Raw genomic sequence first — 26483 nt, forward strand, 5'->3', positions numbered from 1 at the left:
AAACATTCGTTGCGTTTGCCTTGACCTCTTCTTGCACAGTTTTCCCTTGTCCCCTTGGGAGAGAAACCAAGATGCAGTATGCTTTTAAGATCTTATGAATGGGCTTTGCATCTTTCATGTTTTCTTCCCTGGAAGGACAACATGTATGAGATGCAGGGCGTGGAATAAGCAGGTATCTCACCCTGCACCTCACTGAAAAGATCCTTTGTGTATGTGCCGGTCTGTTTCAGTACAGCCTCTGTACACCAGTCCAGTTTCTCACCCCAGGCCATCTATTTCTGGTGTTCATATGAAGTAGCACAGCAGGACGGGGCCAAGAGGACATGCTGCCTTGAAGAAGTCCAGTGCCTCCCTTCACTCATTAAATGTTCACTTACTACTGTCACTTTAAGAGCAATTTCTTGTTTAATTTTTGGGGTCACAGGAGAATTTTGATTTGATTTCTGTAGTGATGTACATGTTATGTTGGATTTTATAGGGAAGTTTCATGATCAGAACACTGGGTTCCTATACGCTCCTGCTGGCTTGCAGATTATTCCTGTTCCAGTGAGACTTTTTCTGTCTATATACTGCTTCACGGGAAACATTCCAAAGCACTTCCATGGATGTGAAGCATCCAAACTGGCCTAAAGCTAGAAGCAGAGATGGTTTGGGAAACCAGAAGGCCTGGTTTGTAATCCTTAACCTGATGACACATTTGTTTCAGGAAAGAGCAATCCAATTTTGGAGTCTCAAAGCAATGCAAGCTATGCAATGGTATTCTATTAATGTGTGTGTTAAACTGGCATGAACATCCACTGTCCTAGATTTGCAATTCAGCAGATCTGCTCACTGCAGTTTACAAGCATAGAACCTTCTTTCTGCTGGGTTCTATTCAGTGCCCATAATTTAACATGAAACAGATCTTTTCCTCTTCAGTTGGGTCAGCTCACTTTGATCTCACTTGTTCAGATGATGTCAGAAAAATGTATTTCTGGCTTGAGTGCCGTAGACTAGGAAGAGGCACATGTGTTTATCTAGTGTGGCTTTCTTAACAACTTGCGAAGGATATTGCATCGTCGTTAGGAAGATATCTAATCTCAGTCTAATTACTCCTGACCCTGGTAATTAGCCTGCTTTCTGTGGTAAGCATTTGCTGTGGTTCATGGTAGAGATCACACCTACCTTCAAAGGCTGAATATTCAGATAGTTATGTGATCGCAAAGAGTCCTGTCTCTCTGTTTCCAAATGTCATTGTACAGTGATCTGATCATCTCTCCAGAATGCTATTTATAAAAGATTAAGCTGCTCATAAATAGATACACACAAAGCATTTTGCAAGAATGTTCACATCAGATTTTGCAAGTAAGCAATTTATTGCTGATTCACAACTGCTCGTTCGTCTCCCAGTGAGTGCAGGATCTGTCCGATTAAACAGATAGGACTTGCATATCAACTCAAATGCCATGGGGTTTATGGTTTACTTCATAATGCTTCTGCAAGTTATCAAATTGCAGTTGTTCTGCACACCATACCTTTGGACTGGTCTCCTGCAGACATTGATTCTAGTCCTCCGAGTCAGCTCAGAAGGGCTTATTTATGTCAGGAAGTTAACAGCACCTACTTCCCTGAAAGAGAGGAAACTTGGCTGAGACTATTTGATTTTTTAAAGCCACCTTTCTTTTGAGGAACACAGAGTTATGTATATGGCTCCATATTTTCAGTTCTGTCTTCACAAGGTATCTGAGGTAAATTAGGCTGAAAAAGTGAGGTGGACTAATGCAAGGTTAACCAATGAGCTTATTAGAAGAGTGGCGCAATTTGAACCCAGCTCTCCTTGGTCCACTGCTAACCACTATGCCACACTAGCAGAGAATGGAAGGAATGTCAAGAAACAGTAAATTTATTTATTTATTTCATTTGTACCACATCATTCTCCCCAATGGGAACCTAAAACGACTTACATCATTCTCGTCTCCTACATTTTATCCTCATAAGAACCCTATGAGGTAGGTTAGGCTGACTGGTCCACCCACTGAACTTCCATGACAGAATGGGGATTTGAACCTGAGTCTCCCAGATCCTTGTTCAACACCCTAACCACTACACCACACTGGCTTCATTGGTTGGATGCCATCTGGGCTGAATCCACACTACCTCGGCGTGTCCCTGTGTTGCACTAAATGTTCACTAAACACCCAGAAGTATAGCGTCTTTCTAGCGCGATTTAGAAATTGCGCTTGAAAGATGCTATACTTCCAGGTGTTTAGCGAACATTTAGCACAACGCCGGGACGCTCCGAGGTAGTGTGGATTAGACCAGCAATCTGACTCAGTAGCCTTACGCAGATGTCCCAGTCATGTAAGCACTCGCCTCGTGGGAAAGGAGAACAAGCATGTATGTACTGGGCTGGCCCGCTCCCTGCCTCTCTGCCAGAGGAAGTTCCCGCACATACACCTTTGGCATTACTCAAAGACTGAAAAGGAGCATGCATGCAAAATAGGACTTTCTCCAGTCGTGTTAGATTTGCAACCAGAATGTAAGTTACTTTTTGTTCTGGTTGGGAACCTCCACTTGTATATTAAACATAGTCTAGTTCAGTGATTGTGGCTTTCAAACAGAGAAAAGCAGGCTATGAGTGGCAACCACCCACTAAGGCATTCCGCTAGTATCCAGCTTTATGTCTAGCATACTTTGTATATTTTCCGAATGGCCTCATTTTCATTTTAAATCTGTTGCATCACTCTTCTGCTAGCTTCTGAAAATTCAAGTCCCACAACTGTCCATTAACATCCTAGCACTGATGATACGGCTCAGGTATACAAAATCTTTTTGCTCCATCCAAGGTTAGCGGGGCTGAGATGTCAATCTGTACCCCAGTAACATTAGTCCCACCCACCCTTTGCCATTGCTTTACACAAGGAGATCATCTTTATGTCTTTATTTAGATATGGATACCTTTTTTTTCCAATGGGGATCCAAATCAACTTACTACACTGTTACTCTTCCATTTTATCCTCACAACAACCCTGTGAGGTAGGCTGGGGTGAGAGAGAAGGAATGGCTCAAGGTCACCCAGCAAGCGTCCATGGCAAAGTGGGGATTTAAACCAGGTCTCCTCAATCCTGGTCTGCACCATGCTGGCTCTTGAACAGGTCATCTGCCATGATGACCCACATTTTCTTTTCCGAGAGTACTCTCAGACCACCTCCCTTCCTGTACTCCACATTCTTAGCCTGCGCGTCTGGCTCCCTCAGGGCACATGACTGGGAAGCCCAGATTCCTTTGCAATTGCGGACTGCTGTTGTATTTCCTGCACCTCCAGCATTTCATCCTCAGAAAATTGCCTTGGATTCTGGTATCTGCTATTGCTACAGTTTTGTGCTCTTCCGTTCTCAGCCTAGGACCATTTCATGTCTAATGGTTTCTGCTCTTAGTCCCGGGGATGGTACCAAACCGAAAGCAGCAGATACCCAGCGAGAACCCAGCATTCTTGGGTTCTCGCTTTACTTTCTCCTGAACGCACTCTAGAGTGTCTGTGCTGGATGACTTTACTAGAGCACATTGGCTTTGCATCTCTCTTCTATTTCTGTGGCATCTAAAATTAAGCCTGATTTTGTGCATAACTTTCAAGACTGATATTCCCCTCATGTTGCGGCTCAGCCAGACCTTGAGAAATTATGCTCAACAAAATATTGGCCTCAGGACTGGCTTTCTGGCTTCAAAGGAGGCTCCATCTGGCACTGAACTTTTTAAAATCACCTTTTATAACCCACTTTGGGTCTCAGTGTGAAAGGTGGGCTATAAATGAAGTTAATAATAAATCAGATATAGGGCTACTGTGTGCTTTGGCCAAGTAAGACTTGTCTTTCTACAGAGAGGGCTAGGAAAAAGCTGAGGTAGCCTCAGGACTAAATGATGATGGCAACACTTTTGGGATAAACAATATTTCCTTCCTGGGATTTACTTTGTACATAGCGCAGCGGAATGGCCGTTTTCACACGTCTTTAAAATAGCCAACACTCACAGAAGGCTGCTGGCTTCCTCGTGCGGTTTTTGATGCCATCTGTTTACAAAATGGAGGCAGGCAGTGATGATGGCATTTTCATGGTGTTTTGTAAATGGATGGTATCAAAAATGTATTCCCGCTATATGGTAATGGTGGTGATGATTTTTTTTCCTGGGGCCCTACAGGGCAGCTACAAGCACCTCCTGGTGGATTGTAAGGTGGGAATGTCTCTTTAACCAGTTCACTTAGAACCTCCCTGGGTGATTTTCTCCTAGGGTCGCCAGGTCCATGTTGGGAAATTCCTGGAGATTTGGGGGGTGGAGCCTGGAGAGGGTGGGGTTTAGGGAGGGGAGGGAATTCAGCTGGGCATAATGCCATAGATTCCACCCTCCAAGGCAGCCATTTTCTCCAGGGGAACTGATTTTTGTCACCTGGAGACTAGTTGTAATTCCAGGAGATCTTCAGCTGCCTCCTGGAGACTGGCAACCCTATTTTCTCCCCAAGGGGTAAAAGCACATAGGGCCTGTGTCTTTTCCCTTGTGGACAGAAAAACAATATATGGATGAGGTGAAATTTGGAGTATGTACAAGAGGTGGCAAGGAAAGGGTTACAATGCCTCTTCCCCCACCAATCTGCCCCTCAACCTAAAGCCCTACCCACCTTTCTGCTGTTGCTTTGCATGAAAAACAAAATATTGAGGAGGGACAGAGTCAGAGAGATGTACCAGCATAGCCGTATAAGCAAAGGGCTGCCTGTGTATGTAGAATAAGCTAAATGGTGAATGAACTTAGAAGTAAATGAAGACACCCAGTGTGGTGTAGTGGTTAGAGTGTCAGACTAGGATCTGGGAGAGCCAAGTTTGAATCCTCACTCTGCCTTGGAAGCTTACGGGGTGACCTTGGGCCAGTCACACGCTCTCAGCCTAGCCTCCCTCACAGGGTTGTTGTGAAAATAAAATGGAAGAGAAAAGAACAATGGAAGCTGCTTTGAGTCCCCATTGGGGAGAAAGGCAGGTTATAAATAAATAAAGTTCAACGTATCGCCTCTGCATTTATGACATCAGTCTCAGCTTCTCAGATCACCTCCACCCGAACCTTCCCTTTGTAGTGGGTGACTCGTGGCTCTTTCACTTTTATCATTCGAGCAAAGGATCCCATCCCATCCTGATAGTGCTGGGTCAGGAGCAGGGTTTATTCTTCCCTTCTGCTTCCAAGCATTCTCCCCCTTCTTAAATTATCCCAGGCTATGGAAAAGTCACACCCAACTTTACCTAATTAACCCATTGACTGAAGATAGGAAAGCCTAATTATACACTTCATTATGTACTTATAAAAGTAAAAGAGCCAAGTGACACCAAAATTCAGAGCATGAGCTGAAGAAATGACCAGTATAAGAAAGTCCATGTGCATAAATGAAAATATGCACCTTAAGAGTACAGATAATTTATATTTGAATAAAGTTGGCCATGTGATTTACATGTTGAGCAATAGCAAAGGTCCGTGAAAGTGCTACAATTAAAACCATGAGTTGTTGAGACAGAATGAGTCAAACCTCTTTACGAATTCTAATTCAGCAGCTTCACAAGTCTCCCTTTGAAGATTTGTAGGTGGGGGCAGTGGAAAAATGTGACTTTTAGATCCATAACCTTGTGTCCTGGTAGGCTGAAGTGTTCTCCTCCCACAGGTTTATGAGTATTACTCTTCTAATGTTAAATTTATGCCCATTTATTATTTTGTGTAGGTCCTGCCATTTTGGATGCAATACACTCCACTGCCCCTCTGGAATTATTACCAGAGAAAAACAAGAGTTGTGCTCAAATAGTTCCAATCCAGAGGGGCAGCCAATGTTGGTCACTTCAAAGTAATTTCCCGCGACTCCCCCCCCCCCCCCGCAGCATAAATTTCAGTAATCTTATACCACAGTTAACCCTGAACAAAGTCATGATTTTATTTTTCATGTTTAGTATTTATAACTAAATAGCATAAGTGAGCAACAGGCTGTATTCTCATGGCCATTTGGCACACTATATGGAGGCAAACTCAAATTTACCATTGAGCCTCTGTCGTTCTCTTCTCCCACCTCACTCTGTTCCTCCTCTTCCCTCCTGGTCTTGCAACCTGCCCTTGAGATTATCGCAACCCACTTTTTGTTCCCATGTTTAGACGATTTATTCCTTTGTTGAGATGTTCCTTCCCGCACAAAATTGCTCCTAATGTGTAGCTGAAATCTCTCCTCCTGTAATTAGATCCAGTCTTGCCCTTCTGAATCATCGGAGAACAAGACCCTGTCTTCTTCTCTGGGACAGCCCTTCTGGTATTTGAGGAGCATGATTATATCCCTTGTCAATCTTCGCTTTGCCACGCTAAACATAACCAGTTCCTTCAGCCTTTCCTCACAGAACTTTGTTTTCCAGACCACCAACCATCTCTCTTGTGTTCTTCTAAAACCGATCCAAATTATGGCACTCAAAACCGGACACAGTACTCCAGATGAAGTCTGACTAGCATAGAATGGATTGGAACTGTGGCTTCTCACGAATGCTTCCATGTTACTGACCTTTACCTGACACTGTCTGTGACCTCTTGGTTATGCATTCACCCACTTATCACACTGCTTTAATCCTGGGGGATTTATCGATAGCCTCTTGTGTGTAGCTTGCTCCTTTCCAAGGTAGACTCCAGCAAAGCAAATTGATCAATTTCTCTCTCTTCTCTCTCTCTTTCTGCCCCTTCTAATTGCTCAACTCTGTCTTTTGTAAGTTCAGCAATCTAACATGTAGTTAACAGAAAAACAAATGCAATGGAAGTTCTGTTGTAGTTTCCAGGGGATGGAGAAAGTACAAGTCCGGTGACGAGGATGTGCAAGAATATCCCTTAAGGCAGGCTTTCTGTTGGATGGGTTGACTGTCTGCATGTAAGGAAGGCAAGCTGAGATGTGATAAGGAAAGCACCTCTATTCTTACTACATGTGCTCTGGATGAGGTTGGTGCCCTGATTGGTGAAGTGACAGAATGAAATCCTTTAATGAGCCACATTTCAGCCAGATCTCTGCTTCTTGCTTCCAGCACCTCTGAACAGATAGGCACTTTGCTACCAAAATGCTTAAGTAGAGATGCCAGGGACTACATGCATAAGGATTAGGGTTGCCAGCTCTGAGTAACAAATACTTAAATAATTACCTAAAGAAAGGAAAGAAGGAAAGTGGTAACCCCTCCAGGAACATTTTTGAGCATATTCCCATTTTTACTAAGTAGACCAAAACTTGACAATACCTGTATGCGTAGCTCCACAGAGTCAGATTAACCAAGAACTACTGTAAATAATCCATAGACATATATAGTTATGTAGATCCAACTCTCATATTTTCTTTGAAAGCAGAAGTGAAATGAACTGATAATGAAAAATAGAAACTGCTTAGTTATTTCCTGCAAAATATAACACGCAGAATGCACAGCAAGTCAAATGCTGTAGCAAGGCATGCTCCACTCCTGCAATTTAGTGTTTGCAAACGTAAAGATCCTTCATTCGTACATTGCCATTTTGAATCACGTGGCATTTCTGTAGAACGGCTGGATAAATTAGAGACAGCCACAATTCAAAGGAAACCTCTGACAATATGATTCAAAGATTTAGTTCCCAGATGATGTTCTGTGCTAGCTTCTTAGGGTTCCTCAATGAGAAGACATTGGTGTCAGATAAGCATCTTGGTATGTGAACGTTCCCACCACCTCCAGTCTTTTCATAGAAGGTATAGCTGCAGAGGAAGGCTGGGAGTGCTGTATAGTACTTCCTTAGTTCACATAGAACAACGGGGAGGCCCAGCAGAGCTCACCTGCTTTGAATTGTGTGCCTTAAAGCACTTCCCAGAATACTTTGGAACACATAGAGGTTCTTTGGTGGACATTGAAGTGTTCCTTAGCAAACAAATCTTTGCTTCTCTCAAAGGGTGCAGGCAACTGGGCAGACATAGCATAAAGAAAAATAGCAGGTTCAAGGGTCTCCAGAGGTTAGTGGAAAGCCCCCTGATGGGGCATGAACTTCAGTAGATGCTTAATGTGGTCTCCTGATGTCATTCATATTTGAATTTGACAGAGACCCATAATGGAATTGTTTCTAGGACAGGCCATAGATAGCAGCAGGCAGGGGACTTTGACAATTACACACAGATGGCCCACAAGGATTTGGGGGGGCATGTCATTGGCCCCTCCCTCTTTCCCTTTCCTGAAAGCCCCCATAGCCTCTCCCTTTTTCCTGCTTCCTTCCCACCAGTCTACCTGTCCCTTTGTCTTTTGCTTTTCCTCATTCCCTCCCCCTGGTAGCCTCTACTGGCAACCTCTATGCTGGGCTCAGTTGCATAGCAGTGGACCTGCAAGGACTACTGGGGTGGGGGGCACCTCACTTTCTCCTGTATCCGCCTCCTCACACTGTTTCCTCTTTCCCTCCTCCTGACAATCCCCATATCCTCAGATTTCCCTGCTGCCTTCAAGGGGTTCCAGGTTACTTTTTGCATGTGTGTAAAGTGCAGTTGTGCTCCTGCATCCACACATCGCTGTGGAAAATGACATAATTTTCTGGCGTGATACGGAAGATATGGGTCATATTGGGCAGGGTGTTATTCACTAAAAATTGGCTCTCCCCTGCTGCCCAGGTAGGGTTTTTAGTTGCCCACCAGTGGTGGATAATCTCCCGGCAATCGTCTGCCACAAGCAAGCAAGCATGCAGTGGGCGTGCTCCCTGCAGGGCACAATGACATCACTTCCGGAAGTGATGTCATTGCACTAGTAGCGGTCATGCTCTCAAACTCCACAGTTTTGGCCCCAAGTGGAATGTATTGGCGCTGCGCAAAGTGCAGGAGCATACCCATCACCTATGCAAAGACGTCACTTCCGGAAGTTACATCATCACGTTAGCAGTGGGAGCACATAGATCATCCTCCCAATGAGTACCAGGTCCCCAGCCTGACACCCAGCTGAGCGGAGGTGGGGGGCAGGGGTTTGAGGTATGGGATCTCCCAGCTAGGAGATGACTACCCTTCCCATCTACCCACTAATTGACCTTTTATCTGCTCCCCATCTTCAGCTATATTTATTATCTGTTTACTTCATTTATACCCCCCTTGCTCCATAACGGGGACCCAAAGCAACTCCCAACATTCTCCTCTCCTCCATTTTATTCTTATAAAAACCTTGTGAGGTAGGCTAGGCTGAGAATGTGTAACTAGCCCAAATGTCACCCAGTGAGCTTCTACCACATAGTGGAAGATTTGAATCTGGATTTTCCAGATCCTAGCCTGAAACTCTATCCCCTACACCACACTAGCTTTTGTGGGATGGCTGCTGTTGAACAGTAGTAAGCAGCCAGTTCTGGGTGAGTCATGCAGGTCACATGGTATCAAGTCCTCTATGGCTGCTGCCAGACTGGGCCCCGATGAGTCCCCCCTCAAAGACCTAAAGAGTCCTGGAAAAGGCCTTCCCCCTCCCTCTGCTTTTTACTGTCAGAAACCAATGCTTAAAAGCTGACAATACTCTTGTAATCACCTAGCAACAGCCGTTGAAGGCATTCATTTCTTAAAGCTATAGGCACTGCTTCTTATCATTTTGGAGAGTTTTAACCCCCCCCCCGCCATGTTTGTGTTTTTTTCTAGTTTCAGATTTTCTGAAAACCAGGGGCTTTTCTCAGGTTTGTAGAAAGATCTGGCTTGTCTTTCCATGACCCCAATCTCTGGATTTAAGTATCCTTAGATGTGGCCATGTTGAGAATTAAAAATGCTAAAAGATTATCATTTTCCCACTGTGGGATAAGTGATGTAAAGAGACTGTAGTATTTAAAAAAGAAACTGAAAAGATACAGACCAAATGCCGAACGAACCTTTCCTCATTTTAGAGAGGAAAAAAAAATTATTTGGTTTCTATTGCTGAGTGAGAGTTCTAATAATGAAATACAAGAACCAAATTGAGCAAGGTGCTGTTAAACAAGAGTATGATTGGCAGGTGCATGATGTAGCCTCCTTGCTGAAGCCAAGCAGGTCTGGGTCTGATCAGTGTCTGGATGAGAGACTTCCAGGGAATCTAATGGTATGCTGGCTTACGTTCCATAATGGAAAAAAGCTGGGCTTGGATCCCAGAAACAAGTTCCATGCACACTCAATAGTCTTTGCCACAGATCACCTTTCTCTTGTGCTAGCAGTTCCAGCTGTGCAAAGCTCTTTGAAAACCATTGGTCTTGTGCAAACAGAAATGCCAGCACAAGAGGAAGCGTGCTGTTTGGCAGAGATTATCTAGCATGCATGGAACTTGTTCATAGGCTCGAAGTTTTCATCTATAAATGTAATGATAAATTATGGCATGCCTCTGTGTTGACATGTCTGATCCTCAGTTCTTTCTTTCTGTCTCTTTGGAAGGTTACAAAACCCCACTCGAACAAATCCAGTGAAGTAAGGAAGTATTGCCCTTATGCCAAACTTGTACAGTTTTTTTGCAGGTAACTTGCCCAAGCACAGGCTTTAAAGACGGCAGTACCTTGTTTAATGTTGGAAAAACTGGGTCTTGCAAGGTGGCAAGATCCCTGTTTCCTTGAAGGATGGAATGAGTGACTCTGCTGCCTCTAACTGTGCACAACAGGCTGAACAAAGCCAATGCTCATGTGTTTTAATTTCCCCTTGTGATGCTGGAAACATGCTTATTCATAACATGGTTCATTTGCTTGGACTAATGGAAAGACGCTGATTGTTCCTTTCGCCAGACCCCAGAATTTCCAAAAACAAAGAGGAACCAAAAGCAAGCTGCAGACTTCTTGATTACGTGACTCGTCTTACATCTTCTTCTCCCCACTGTCATTATGTTTAACTATTTAGTTGGTTAGTTTATTTTCTACCCCATCCCTTCCTCAAGGCTTCGGGGAGAGGGAAAAACAGTTCACATTACAACGAAATACTAGGGCTGTCACTCAGTTAAAAAAAACCAAAAACGTAGTCACCGTATTGCTTTTCGTCTGACAATTGTGGAAACCAGGATTCTGGACAAGGAAGACTTTTGATTAGGATTCCTCTTACATTTTAATGTTTTTATTAGTTGGGGGAATTGCACAGGCATTGTCCCTCTATAAGTGCTCTGAATGGATACTACAGAGCCCAAAAAGAGGGCTTGGCTAAGTTCTTAAAAACGTTGATTTGGTAAAGTCATTAATGATAATGATCTTTAGTAACTGAACACAACCACTATATGAGCATGGAGGTTCCAGGTTCATGACATCCTTTCCCAAAGCTGTTAAAAAAAAATTGTGCTTTCACAGGGACAAGGTGTCACTCGTTTAGAATCTTAAATGCTGGTTCTGGCACAAACCAGTTTCATGGGACCTGAGCAAAATCTTTTCTTCCGCTGACATTTCTTTAATTCACGACCAAGATAAGTTTCCCAACCAGATTTTATAACTTCACAGTTGGTAGAGATCACATTAAACATCAATTTCTCTGTCAGTGAAATCGTGGCTCTAACATCTTGCAGCAGCAAAACACCAGTTACCAAATATGTGACCTGAATTAAAATGTAAGCACTGTTTACCAGTGGTTGAATTTGTAACAATCAGAATCCAATTAACTGTCTTGCAGTTTGTTCTGTACTCAAGAGAAATATAGTGTCTATTCTGAATTATCCACCTGACCTGGATGGCTCACGCTAGCCTGATCTGTCTGGATCTCAGAAGCTAAGCAGGGTCAACCCTGGTTAGTACTTGGATGGGAGACGAGCTTATTGCTGGTGGGGGATTCCCTGCTGCCAGCAGGCACGTCCTGCCGCCACTCAAGCAGTGTCCTGATGTACTGATGTAAATCCTCATGCGCCTGGAAGTGATGTGAGCATCCCTGGCAATGTGCTGATGTCATTTCCAGATGCACAGGGCATGACATCAGCTCATTACTGGAGGACCCCCCCCCACTGGTTCATCTCTCCCCAATTGCCAGGCAAGCCTAATGAGAGACCACCAAGGAAGTTCAAGTTCGCTACTCAGAGGCAGGCAGTGGCAAACCATCTCTGTTCATCTCTTGCCTTAAAAACCTTAAGTCGGCTGCAACTTGATGGCATTTCACCCCCCACGTTCTAAATGATATTGATAAAACAGATTTTAAAAACCTATCCCCTTTTCTTTTTCTGTCTAAGAAACTGGGATTTACTTAAGTTCATAAATGCACGTTGGGAAGTGGAGATATTAAATGTTTAGCTCGCTGTTCATAAAAATACATTGTGTAGTATTTACTCATGTAGAATCCTTAAAAATGGGAGAAATAAATAGAATTATGTTGATTCTTTAAAACAACTTGTTAGTTCTTGAGTTTTCCATTTCTACTAGTGAAAGTTAAGAGATCTAGACCGGGCGAATCATCTGATAAAGTTGTTATGCGTCATAGTACAATTTCAAAGTCAGGACTCTGAGATCTTCTCTTTCGCTGATTCCCCAGAGATCTCCTGCGGTGATATCAGGGCAGGTTTTGCAACTTAGCCTGTGAATGCTGAACTGGCAAGGCATTGCATGATTCAGTATGCCTCTTTAGGAGTTTCTTCCTTCACCTTCTCCATCCTCAGATTGTCCTGGAGTAATAGAGGTTACAGAGATAGTTTACACGTGTTTTTGTGCTAAGAGCTGTACAACACTGATACTGCAACCACTCAAAAAGCTAGGACCAGAAGCCGAGGAAGTGTTTTGCAGAATATTATTAAGCATTTTTCCAGGAAGCAAGACTTAAACTTGGGAGGGTTCTACTATTGTGGCCGATACCAGGTATCCCAGACTCCTACGCCCTCAAAGCAGATAGGTAGAAAATCCCCAAGCAGAGCAAGTTCTCCTAAAGAAAAAACACACACCGTCACAGCAGAACCAAGCTACAAAGATCCTCGTGTCAACCTCTTAAAACAAACTGGTGGAGTGTCCTGATTGCCCTCTTCTATCTAGTTGTTCCCATGCTTAAACTAGCCCAGTTGGTATCTACTAGAGCCCCATCCTTCTTTAAAGGAGCTCATATCTTGTGTAACAGGCTCCCTCGGCAGACACCATCTTCAGAAATTTTTAGAAGATGCTTTAAAGACGTTTTATTGGTGAGAGTTTTTATGGGGAGGCAATTTTTTGGGAGGAGGATTAATGGGGTTTTGCAGCATTTTTGTATATTTTAAATTTTGGAATTGTGTGTGTGTGTGTGTGTGTGTATACACACACACAATACACACATACAATACAGTACACACACACAGGAGAGAGAGAGAGAGAGAGAGAGAGATGTATATATATATATATATGTGTGTGTGTGTGTGTATGTATATGTATATATTGTATATATTGTATATATATACAATAAATATATTGTAGATAGGCAATAGATGGGGAGAGGAAGGCTGAAGGTAGTATCTTTTACTGCAGAAAATTGTTGCTTTTAAATGACTGAAATTTTTGGACGATTTTCAAATTTGTTTTCAAGTGTGGGTGTTCAGAACAAAAAGTGAAATTAAAATAAAAAGAAAGGAAAACAGCCAGGTGTGGCTGCTGGGGGTGTATTGAGAAGAAAGACAATAAGCTGGGTGGCTCCTGTTGATTCACTGTTTGGATCAGCCCAGTGGAGATGGTTTGTGTCTTGAGGGTAAAGATAGTCGTTTTCTGCAGTCTTCTGGGGGACCCCGTGTGACTCCTTGGGAACGGAGTGCCATACTAGATGAGACAATTGGAGATCGCTAAGTGAATCTGCTGTGTGTTTGCAATGGTATATGGTAGCTATAGGCAAGGGGAAGGAGAATGTAAATCTCTTCTCCTGTGCTATTTTTCTCCCACCTTCAGGCAGCCTCCCAGAGGTATTTGCCCCATTGGATGATGGTTAGTAGTATTTCCCTACAGAGCAAATAACCCCTGAGAGAGTGGGGTGGGGATTCTCTAGTTGGAAAAAAGATGTAGGTGGGAAAGATTGTCCTTCAGTGTGGCTGTACCAGGTGGTTTTTAAGATAATGTTTTGAGGTGCTTTTTATCATATTTACCGCTTTATAGTATGCCTGTTTGCTGTTTTGTGGGTGGGAAGAGATGTTCTGGAAATGTGTGGCCATGTTGCTTCTCTATCCAAAGCCCATAGATAGACATAAAGTCTATGGTACATGAAATCTCTGTAATCTACATGTGAGCATTAGCAGCAAGTAAGCATGGCTTTTGGCACAAAGTTTTGTAGAATCTTCTCTCTTCAAAACCTTGCAAAGCTCTGAATAATTTATAATGATAAAGCTTGAAAATGTGGCAGTGTTTGGTTGGAATGTAAGAAGCCATAGAGGATGTATGTCTGTAAGACTTCCAGTGGGGTATTAGTGCTGTGCATAACTCCTCAGGCCTCTCGAGTAAATAGCAAGAGGAGAAAAAAGGTGCATCCCAATTGTACATAGCCACTGGCCTGAAAGTTTGTCATTTGGAATAGAGTCAGGTTTTATTTTTCTTTCAAGGGGGGCAGGAGGAGCGGTTTAGCCAGTGTGGTGCAGTGGATAAAACAGGAGTCCCCAAACTTTTTTTTGCTTTTGGGCACCTTTGGAATTCTGACACAGGGCAGTGGGTGCAAAAACAAACTGGTTGCCATGGGAGGTGGAGCCAACCACAAAATGGAAAGGTGCCAGCAGTCACTATGTTGGGGACCCATGAGATAAAGTTTTGAGCATAGGCTGGGGAGAATTGTGTTCAGATTTTCCCCCACCAGGTAAGAGGTCACTAAGTAACCTTGAGCTGTTACCAGGGCTTTTTTTTCTGGGAAAAGAGGTGGTGGAAATCAGTGGGTTGCCCTCGGAGAAAATGGTCACATGGCTGGTGGCCCCACCCCTTGATCTCCAGACAGAGGGGAGTTTAGATTGCACAGCTCGGAGGGCAATCTAAACTCCCCTCTGTCTGGAGCTCAGGGGGCGGGGCCACCAGCCATGTGACCATTATCAAGAAGTTCCGGAACTCCATTCCACCGTGTTCCAGCTGAAAAAAAGCCCTGGCTGTTACTATCTTTCAACCTGCCCTACTTCAAAGGGTTGTTGTGAGCGTGACATGGGGAATGGGAAAGTCATTCTGAACTCCTCGAGAAGGGCTGTTGTTATTCAGCATCTGAAATCACTCTGGTCTACAAGATATAAAGACAGATGGACTCACATTCTAGCTCTGTCTGAAGAAGTGAGCCATTACTCATGAAAGCTCATACCCTACTACTAATTTCATTAGTCTTATAGGGGCTACTGGACTCTTTCTCTTTTCCACTGCTACAGACAGACTAACATGGCTAACCATCTTGATCTATCTCCTTGAGAATGGGTTAGAAATGTAATGATAATCGTGGTAATTAAAAATGTTATGGTCTACTAACTGTTTTAGATTTATAAGGATGAGGAAATGAGAAATATTCAGATTGAATTGTATAATTCGGTTGTACAACTTATGTTCCTCACGGATGCTCTATCTTTCTTTTTCCAGGTATAGAGGATTAATTCTTCTGCTAACCTTCTTGTGCTATACTAGCTACCATCTCTCACGGAAACCTATCAGCATTGTAAAGGTATGTAGCATAAGACAGGGGAAGGGGTGCTAAGGCTGGTGTCGAGGGGAAGGGGTGACCGAGGCTGATGTCAAGGGGTAGCGTGAGGGGGCAGCTGCCAAGGCCTAGGGCCTGTTGGAAGGTCTTCTGCTGACAAGAGAAACCTGGCCTATCCACTTCTGCCAGGTTGAGGGAGAATTCCAGCTCCCTTCCCACCCACATGCTGTTCTTTGCATCCTCCTCCACAACCATCTGCTTTACAGTAATTCGATGTAAACCTGAGGAGAATCCAGGAAGCAAATAGGGAGAGTTCCTTCTGAAGAACTCTCCTCTTTTGAGCCCTCCTGCCTGCCACTGAACGCAGCCCTCTTTTTCTCTCATTTTTTGACAGAGCGAACTGCATTATAACTGCTCTTCCCGAGGAGCCAATCCACACAATGGTTCAAACAGCACCACGTGGTGTGACTGGAAGCCTTTCGGTAAGCCGCCTTTCTCTTGCAGCTCTCTCCTCTGAGGTGTGCTGCAGACTCCTCTTGGATGTTGGCGTGGACTGGCTATTTAACAGACTACTAAAGTTCCTGGTGGGCTGATATCCTGGACAGCAGCTGATAGGAACCAGCACAGCCAAGGCCCAGCAACTCTGCAGGGGTCTCTTAGAGCCAAGCTACAAGTGACGCCTGACACAGGTTGGACACTTGTCAGCTTCCCTCAAGTTTTGATGGGAAATGTAGGTGTCCTGGTCTTGCAGCTTGGCTCTCCGACTGCTGTCCAATGGACTTTTCAACTGTCACTTGTCCAACGTTCCGCCAAGCTGCCTACATTTCCCATCAAAACTTCAGGGAAGCTGACAAGTGTCCAACCTGTGTCAGGTGTCACTTGTAGCTTGGCTCTTAGCTCAGAACCTTCAGCAGCGACCATGACTGGTGTCGGCTTGCCTGTTGCCTCCACCTGCATCAGCACAGGAAGCAATGGGGGAGCCGATGCCCATTGCTGGCGGTGAAAAATAGATCTGAGCTATGTGGCCTCTGCAGTGTTGGCTCAGATCACTACTGGGACTGCTCAGCTTGGATTGTTCTCTGGGCTTTTCAGACTTGCTTGGAAGCTCACTGCCATTTTATTGGTGTGATACACTGCATCCGAAGGACATGGCAACATCTGTTTTTGAGGCCTCGTGTTTCCTGAGTTCTTGTGTTGTTGCTGTTGTTTTAATTAATGGGCCTGAGGCTGAGGCCTTTCCCATCACCTATCACCTGATCTCTTTAAGTGGAGATGAACCTGAGACTTTCTTCATGCCAAGTAGATGCTCTACCACTAGTCAGCGTCTATCCCCACAGTAGATAAGGTATCAAGCCATTGGTCTATCAAGGCTAATATTGTGAGCTCTAACTGGTAGCAGCTCTTGAGGGCCTAAGGTAGAGGCCTTTCATGTCGTCTGCCAAATGATACTTTTAATGGGAGATGCCTGGTTTTGAACCTGGAACCTTCCCTACGTGAAGCAGATATTCTGCCACTGAGCCACAGTGATTAGGACAGGTGGAATGCGTGGTTTGACTGTAGGCATGCATGGGACCTCTTTGTTGCCCTTCATAAGTTGTAGTGCCTGGTGCTCCCAACATTCCTAGTTCTTAAGAACAACAGAAGTATCATGCTACCTCTTGTGGAGAGTTGCCCAGTTTTGCATCGTGAAATGATACGTTATCACTTTGTGTGTGATAAAATACTATCTGCCCAGTGGTCCAATTTGGAGCATTCGGGCTGATGAAACGTTAGTGAGTACCCATCCTTTTCTTAGGGCTTTCAATTTGTTATTACTTCCATGTGAAAGGTTGCAGGGGTGATGTTTTCATCAGGCCCACCCACTTTCCAGGAACTCAGAAAGTTTGGGGCCTTTTCCTAGAAACTGTTAATAAGGCCAACCCTGGTCTTTGATCTCCGTTAATTCATATTTAATCTCAAAAATTGAATGGCTTGTGGGTCAAGAGTTTATTCTGACATGATTAACGGCCTTTCTTATCTTACCCTCAGATGTTTGCAGTGCAGCTGTGAGCCTCATTAGCAGATTAGCCAGCCATCAGTTTGCCTCCATTGCGCTTAGGCTATGGCTGATTGGAGGCCATTAAGCACGGCTGTTTATCATTCATACAGCACTTTATTGCCATTCAGATGGGCTGTATGGACTTCGGGTTGGATCCCGCCTTACATTTCCACTGACAGAAAAGGGGGTGCAGAATTTTGGGGAACATTTTGGGCTTCAGCAAGGAGGTGATCCTTCCACCAGTGGTAATTTTCAGTAGGATCCAAGCCACAGTCTTGTTTCCCACCATAAGCACCCTGTTAGAAAGGCCCTGATATTTGTATTTTACAAAAGAGAAACTAAGAATGAAAATATTCTTTCAAAACCACACCCTGCTAGGGCTGTACCACTTTAGAATGCAGGTGGGAGAGTGATGTGTAGAAGCTCCTCAAAAGTCAGGTTGTTGTGGACAGGGGTCATTTCGCAGAAAAAGAGCTGGAGGAACTCCTTAGCATAACTCATTAGGATATGTCATGCCCCTTAACATCACTGGAAGTGTGTCATTAACATAACTGATTTGCATATGTCACACCCCCTGACGTCACCTATCCTGGCTGTTTTGAACCCAATCGTGGCCATTCAGGACTGAAATTGGGCCCAAAATGGCAAAAAGGGGCTGAAAACGGCAGAAAAGGGGCCCAAAATGGTCAGGATCGGGCTGCTGCTGAGCAGGAGAGTGATTCACCAACCATCAGAGGCCCAACCCGGGCCGTTTTGTCCCCAATTCAGGCTGAAATGGGCCCAAAATGGCTGAGAGTCTGGTGGGTGGGGCCACCTGACATGTGACCTCTTGGGGGAACTGCCAGAACTGCGTTCCAGCACGTTCCCCCTCAAAATGAGCCCTGGTTGTGGAAATTATTCACTTTAGGACATTAGAGAAACACTGAAATGAAAAGTGCAATTTCAGATTCCAGAACTGGCTTTCGCTGTGACTGATCAGCTATCAGGGACTGTTCCCAAGGCCTGTTCTTCTTTGAAACACCACTTGCTTCAGTACACATGCCTACGAGAATGATATTCCAGCTGCTGCATGGTATGATTTCCGCACCTTTAGCTTCACCCGTCCTGCTCCTTTTTCAGATCAAGACAACTACAAAGAACTCTTTGGAGCCCTGGATAATGCCTTCCTGGTTGCCTATGCTATAGGAATGTATATCAGGTACGTACTTAAAAGGCAGGGAGGAGAAGTGCATCGATTCCTCTTCTACTTGCCTTTTATAGATTAAGGGTCTTTTGTTGTAGGTTGATGAGTAGGGTTGCCAGCCTCCAGGTAGTAGCTGGGGATCCCTTGGAATTATAACCAATCTCCAGATATCAGGTCCCTGGAGAAGATGGCTGCTTTGGATGGTGGATTCTATGGCAATATACCCTGCTAAGGCGTCACCCCTCCTCAAACCCCACCCTCTCTGGACTCCACTCCCCAAAACTCTAGGAATTTCCCAACCCAGAGTTAGCAGCCGTATCAGTGAGGCTGACGCTCTAGCAAGCAACCTTCTGTGTTCGTGCATGATTCCCAATGATGAGTAAAAGGGGGTTCTGAGGATAAATGTTTTCTGCCTTTGGTTCCCTGGTCCCAGTTGTGATCTGCAGCAGTGGGTCAATGCTCTCTGCATTGTTGAACACAAGGGCTCGGTGGGTATCAATAACTCTAGTACATATTCAGGTGCTGGTGTCTAATTCATTTCTGCATCCAATGGTGAAGTTGAGGCCTTGCACCTTAGCCCATCTTCCTTGTTGAGGCCCAAGGTGGATCACAGAATTAGGAAGCAATGTGGCAAAGACCAGTATGATAATACAATAAACAGTGCAATAAAACTGGATTATGAAGAAGAGTGAAATAAAAATAAATAAAAATGGAAATGAAATGAAAACATCATCATAGTTCAGTGTGCAGAAATTTAAGACTTTTCATAGACGTTGAAGCTTAGGGATCCCGGTTCCCCAGTGGGGGCAAAGGATATCCCACTTCCACCCTCCGCCCCACTGCCACCACTCACCTGGCCAGTGGGGGAGGAAGGCGGGAGAACAGGCCTCCTGGGGGTGCCCCTGGGGCAGCATGACGCCGTCAGTCCCAGGAGTGATGTCATCGTGCTGCCCCAAGCATGCTCCTCCACTTTGCAGTGGACTGATTTGGGCCTGCTGAGAAGCATGCACATGCTCCCAGGCCTGCGCAATGACGTTACTTCCCAGAAGGAGGAACAATGAAAAAGTGAGTGCAGAGTTCCCCCCTCCTTCCCAGAGAGTAAGGGGACCTGGCAACCCTATGGAAGCCACAAACCTATTTGCATTATCAAAAGTGCTCTTCTGAACAATCCTGTTATACGCATTCTGTGGAATGATAAAAGTATGAAGAAAATACTGGGTGAGCTCAATGTTTGAAGAGGGACCTCATCTTCAGAGGAGACCATGTTTGGCCTGCGAGCTTTTGGAGGCCACTTCCTGGCCTCCAAAAAGAGCCAGAATGCTGAGCCAAGACAGAAAGCAGTAAGATGGAGCCAGGTGTTTCTTACATTCTAAATTTCATTGTCCCTTTCCGTTACGTTCATTAGTTTCCCTTCACTCGTCATCTCAAACATCATTGACCAGCGCCACCATTTTTCATGGAGCATCTCAGTGCTTGGCAGGCCTAATGGAAAACATCAAATAATCCCAGAAGTGCTCTTAGAACAAATCCATCAGGTTTGATTACCTTGGCATAATGTGTCAGGAGGCAGTCTCACTTGAATGCAATCAATCTGCTTAGAAATCCTCCTGGGAACAGTGCAAAGACACCCCTGGCAAAAAAAGAACCCACAGCAAGTGCAGTAGCATAACAGCAGTTGGATAAGGAATCTGCTAATGGAGGGCTTGAGACGTCAACAAGGTTGTTGCTGAAATGATGGATTCTGTTTGCTAAGCTTAAAGAGGCCCATATCAGGTTCTTTTCTTGCCTTTTAGTTATTAATGATCTCTGTTGGGTTGTTTCGAAGGCAGCAGACATGCAGGAACACAGAAGAAGTAAAATCAAAAAGAGTCCAGTAGCACCTTTAAGACTGCTACTGGACTCTTTTTGATTTTGCTACTACAGACTAACACGGCTAACTCCTCTGGATCTAAGAAGAAGTAAAGACTTTGTAGTGTGTCAGAGAATTCAACCTCTGAAAATTTTCAGTTTTGTATCATAGATCCAGAGAAGTTAGCCATGTTAGTCTGTAATAGTAAAATAGTAGAGTCCAGTAGCACCTTTAAGACTAACCAACTTTATTGTAGCATAAGCTTTTGAGAGCCATAGCTCTCTTCATCAGATTGATCCGTGCATCTGATGAAAAGAGCTGTGGCTCTTGAAAGCTTACGCTACAATAAAGTTGGTTAGTCTTAAAGGTGCTACTGGACTCTTTTCAATTTGGGGTGGTTCTTGAAAAGCAGTTTTCTAGCCCTCATGACTGTAAAGATACGCTGAGGAGGGGGGAAGTAAATACTCAATGCCTACTGAAGTCTCAAGTGTGAGAGAGGAGGCTAGATAAGATTTCCAGGCAGAACTTCAGAGCCCCACAGAGTACTTTCTTCCTTCTGATGATTAGCAAACCCTCAGATGGTAAAACGGTAAAAATGGCCAGATGCATTTGGCCAGAGTCTGCCTCCATGCTCTTGGACTTACCCAAGAAGAATTGGGGCACACCTTGGCCTGGGCAACAAGGATGCTGTCCATATTAGGGGATCCTCAAGGGAGTATGGACTTGTAAAATGAGCGCTGAGTCAGCAGAGATGCCTGCCCCGCCTTCCTCCCCAAAAAGCTGCTCCCACACAGCTGGCGATGGGAAGGAAAGGGCTGGCCTGATCACCTTTGATGAGGCCGGCTAGATCTCATTGCCCTGGGAGAGGGATGGGGTTTTCTCCATTAGCGACGGCAGGGCTCTCTCTCCCAGGTAGTATTCCAGGTGTTAGTGCTTGCCGCAATGCATCAGGGCCTGGCTCCAGGCCTGCACCATTACAAGGTGGAGCTGTTGAAAGGGAGCTCAGACAGCCAAGGAGGAGGTGGGTGGGTGGGTAGTGTCTGAGTCTCCAGCCTAGAAAGCAGAGACAAAAAGGGGGTAATGGGAGTGACTGAAACTCTTCCTTCAAGCTTGCAGTCCGTGCACGGAGACTGCCTCTCCCAAGGAAGCGAAACTATGAAGGGGACTCCTGGCTCATCATGTCCTCACACTGTTATGTGAAATGATTTTGTTGGCAGTAGGTTCGAGGCAAGCAAAACTAAATCCATTTCCACATTGTAGCTGTGGCTTTAAAAAAACTAGACATTCCTGGAGGAATTCCCGATACCTGAGATGAACAGTCTGGGACAGATATACCCCTGCTTAGAAACTTCCTAAACTTCATCTTGCTGCTTTGGAAATAAGATGGTAGATGAGCTGGACCTTGAGCTAAACCAGTAAGATGATTATTAGGATAAAGGGGCAGCTCAGTTCGTCCGGGTAAATCCTTGAAAAAGTGTATCCAGACACTAAGGAAGAGTTCTGACATGGAATTCTTCCTGCGTTTGCTGCGATAACGCAGGAACCCTGAAGCCATGTGGTGACACCAGTAAAAGAAGTCGCTGTGTTGACAGTTGCTCCCATGTGGTTTTGGGTTCCCTCTGTTACCAGAAAAGAGTACGAAAGATTGATCCGTGGCTTATGCACTGTGACAACAACACCAGAACCATTATTGCATGTTGTGTTCATTGTGTTCGGAGTTTCATGCCTTTTTTCCCCTTCTTATGCAGCGGGATTTTCGGTGAGCGCCTCCCGTTGCGCTACTATCTCTCTGGAGGGATGCTGCTGAGTGGATTATTCACTTGCTTATTTGGACTGGGATACTACTGGGAAATCCATTACCTTTGGTACTTCGTGATCATCCAGGTATGGGAATTCATTGTGCCTGCCAGTGATTATGCTGACTATAGAATACCATCTTCATAATAAGAAGGTGCTTGAATCTGATACATCATTTATGGACTGTCTAGGATCCTGTTGCCAAGTCCCCTCCTCCCCCCAGCCTTTCTTCCTTATTGATTTGTGCTCTTTTCTTGTGAGGCTTGGCGTATGGATGTTGTTTTCTTGGGCCATTTCCCTCCTGATGGGAAAACCCATTTCTGATGTTAGCAGTCACATGCGCAGTGAGGCTGGGCAAAAAGAAGTCAAATATAATTAGCCAGTGGAATAGAGAAGGATGCAGTAAATGTTTCCGTCCCGGCTGCGTCGAGCTGAATGAGACAGCTCCGTCAAAGGAGAGGTGATCGAGTCCGATGTAGGAATTACTGGATGGGATGCTTCTGTTTTTGGTCTGAGTGCCCCAGTCACAAGTTTGTAGCCATCTATGATTCAGGGAGCGGTCTGCTGCTTTTGAGTGAGCAAACGGGCTGTTTCAACCGGGCATTTTCCTCTTTGGATTTTCTCTCCTTTTTCCCTAATAAGATTATATCCCACTTTTCAAGGCTCATTAGGTTTGCAACATTTTAAAATGTAATGTTAACATCTTAAACACACACAACTATTTTCATTATCTTAGCTCTCGCTTTAGGGTGAAGTTCTGTTTTGCCAGCCCTTTCCAATACCGCATAGCTTGTCCCTGGTCCCATTGTTCTGTGACTAGCATCGGACAACAAGGAAAAGCTACCACGGTACCAGAACGCACGCAGAAAAGGGTGTGCCCCTGTGGTACCGCGGGGACACGCCCTTTTCTGCTTGCGTTCTGAGACCAGCATTGCCTCTGTCTGGTCTGAATTCAGCTTCAGCATCCAAGCAACATCAACAAAATACAGACATGGCAGGGCAATCCTATGCAGACTTACTCCATCCTAATCAATGGGCTTAGACTGGAGTAACTCTGCTTAGGATTTCACTCTACCAATCAGTGGGTTTATACTGGAGTAATTTTGCAGATGCTCGCTGTGTGGGCAGCCCCAAAGCTACCTCTAGTGTCATTTAGTGACCTGACATAGATATTACACAGCACAGGTGGACAGCCAGAATCCTGGGGGACCCCGCCTTTCAATTACCAAGGAACTGGCAGGGTTAAAATTTGCCCCCGTGGATTAATTAATTAAGGATTTGGTGGATTAATCCAACCAATAACACTAGTTAAAACATGCAATCCCAGCTAATAATCTATTCAGTCCTGTGACAAATGCTTGTGTTTTCACCAAGCTGCTGCTACAACCTGCGTCCTTGGATAACTCCAGTGAATCATCCCATAATGAGCTCTCTCGTTTTATACTGTTTTGTTGCAAAGGCGTGAACCTTGCCTTACTTCCTCTGAACATAAAACTTGAAGCTGATCTTTATCAGGAAGCAGGGCTGATACAATCTTGCTTTTGAAAATCCCATGGAATCCCAAAGTCTTCTGCGGCTGGTATTTATCAAGAGATTAAAAAGCTACGGGGAGGAGGGCTCCCATTCCAGGGCTGCACCCACTGTCATTGGGTATTGCAATATTTTTATTTTATTTCACTTATTGTCCGCCTTTCTCACTCAAGGCAGATTAAATAGTGTGAGATTAGTATAATCAGTAGCAAGAACATTTCCAGACAGTGGACATTTCCATACAGTGTGTCAAGGACATTTCCATAAACAACGTCATAGGATTTTACAAAGCATCACGTTATAGCAGTTATTCGCAACTGGATTGTTTATTCCAGACAGGAAAATCCAGTAGCGAATGATTGCTGTAGAGCTACAATAGCACAATATCCATCCAGACGTGGATGGGTCCAAGAGAACATTGTTGTTGTTCTTCTTCCCACCCCCTTGTTCTATTGCAAGGCCGATATTTGTATAGTATTTTGAGTCTTTATTCCCCTGGCATAATGGAACACACGATAATGTACAAGGGGTTTCTAGGACCTTCAGTGAGGTTGGTGCATCAGATACATCCAGAGCTGCACAGGTGTCTGGTTAGTCCAACCGTGCACCAACCCTGAATAGAAAAGCAGGCTTGTACTTACCTGTTATTGTTCAACGAGTGTTCTTCTGTGCAGTCCCATGTGGAGAACTGTGCATGCGCAGGCCTGGCCTGCGCATGCGCAGTTCCCTATGTGGGACTGCGCAGAAAACACAACGCTGAACATGTCTTTGGGTCTCTTCCATCTAGGGGTTCTTCTCTGCTTCAGTGGCTTCAGGGCACAAGTATCCCATCAAACAACTGCTAGTTTTGTTGTTGGTTGAGTAAAGAGCCTCCTTGTTCTTCTGTCCCATTTCCCTCACCTGAAAATGCCTCGATGAAGTGTCATGCTTATCTTCCCTCCCACACATTCATGGATTTGGCTTCTAAACTGGTTTGGGGAAGTAGGTCATGTTCATTAACCCACGTTCTCCTCATGGGGAAATTTGGAGCACGGAGAACGAAGCAGGATCCTTCTGTCATGCAAACAAACTATAAATGTCTCAGTACAGGAAATGGGTATTCTCAGCTTGCCTGATTGGTTAACAGACATTAAGTCACCGGAAGCCTTTTTTTGTGCATATGTGGATTTCTTTGGGATGTTCATGGCTGGTGAGCAGGGCTCATTTTGAATGGGGTTCCAGAAAGTGGCACAGGGAACAGAGCTCCAGCTGCCCACTTCTGTACCTAATGCAATGCACTGTCCATGGACCCCCTTCACCCACACCCCAAGGGACAAAGGAAGTGATGAAAATCAGGGTTCAAAGTCAGAAGATGAAGCCTCACTTGGCGGGGGCGGGGCGGGGGGGGGTCACCTGTTCGGTGGACCAAGAGCATCTCTCAGACTCTGGAGCCTACAATGGCTAAGGACCTGCTTCTGTAATAACCTACCCATACATGTAACTTATTACCAGCAGTCCTGCTTCAACAAGATTATGGAATTCCCTTCCTAGAGAGGTTTGCTCTGCTCCATCTCTCTTGGCTTTCAGTTAGCTGGCCAAAACAGTTCTTTTCCAGAAAGTAAAACTGATTTTCTGTTTTGATGATGACTGTAGAGGGTAGTCGTTTTTCCTATCTGAGAATTTTTTTAAAAAACTTGCCTTTCTACCACACATGTCTCTCAAGACTGAATGAAACACTTTAGCAACACGTGCACACACACAGATGTTTCCGCATCCTGCACAGTCCAGGAGTTCTTTCTTCCACTGCCATTCCAGCTGTTCTTTCTCCTTTGGGTATGGATAGAAATAGATTGCCAAGCCTGTTCTCAGCAAACAGATATTGTTCATCTCTGCTGAAAGGGGGATTCTTCCTTTGGCAAGTGCAATGGAGGTGGTGCAATGGTTGCTTCCTTCTGTCCCTCAGATGGCCTCAAAAATAAAAGGAGAAAAGGATTTCCCCTTCTATTGGGCTTCTTAATTGTTTTTAATACTGTGTTGATTCAAATTATTGTTGTCTTGGGGGCTTCCTTGGCCAAAAAAACGAGATGAAATTCTTCGTACAAAATATTTGTCTACACAAGTCAGTTCAAATACAGTTAAATTTTGATCGTTTCCAAACTTGGGAACTTCAGCAGATTTAAAGTTAGTGGGCACTGTGGAGAGACCAGAGTTCATATCCTGCGTAGTCCTGGGTGACAGTGAACTAGACCTGGTCACACAGCTGAGCCTGCTTCACAGGGTGACTGCCGTGGCCAGGTGCATTGTTCTGAACTCTTTGGTGGCCTGGCGGGTGAAAAATGTACTAAACAGAAAATGATAAATGAATCATCATGGGAGGGACTGTGAATTTCTGCAACAGAATTTTCAGAGCTCTCAAAAAGATTCTGGGTGAGATTCTTTGTTCTGAAATGGATTCTAATCTGCATAGCCTGGATATGATTGGACAGCACTGACTTGTTTATCTTTGGGGGTGGGTGGATAACATTGGTGGGGGGCTAATGATGATCTGTTGGTGAAAGGGGTGGGTTGAGTAGAACTGGTCTTGGGAACGTACTGCCAAAAT

General features: G+C 44.7%; 1 protein-coding gene across 3 annotated transcripts in view; it reads left to right on the forward strand.

The window, feature by feature from the left end:
• SLC37A2 (solute carrier family 37 member 2) overlaps window positions 1-26483 on the forward strand; it is a 52489-nt gene that overhangs the window by 1897 nt on the left and 24109 nt on the right. For all 3 annotated transcript variants that reach the window (XM_054997755.1, XM_054997754.1, XM_054997756.1), the window contains exons 2-5: window positions 15448-15529; window positions 15900-15987; window positions 18663-18741; window positions 22324-22459. In XM_054997755.1, the coding sequence (XP_054853730.1) occupies window positions 15448-15529; window positions 15900-15987; window positions 18663-18741; window positions 22324-22459 (385 nt within the window). The remainder of the gene's footprint in view (window positions 1-15447; window positions 15530-15899; window positions 15988-18662; window positions 18742-22323; window positions 22460-26483) is intronic.

Source organism: Eublepharis macularius, chromosome 14, assembly GCF_028583425.1.
Source record: "Eublepharis macularius isolate TG4126 chromosome 14, MPM_Emac_v1.0, whole genome shotgun sequence".
Classification (NCBI taxonomy): Eukaryota; Metazoa; Chordata; class Lepidosauria; order Squamata; family Eublepharidae; genus Eublepharis; species Eublepharis macularius.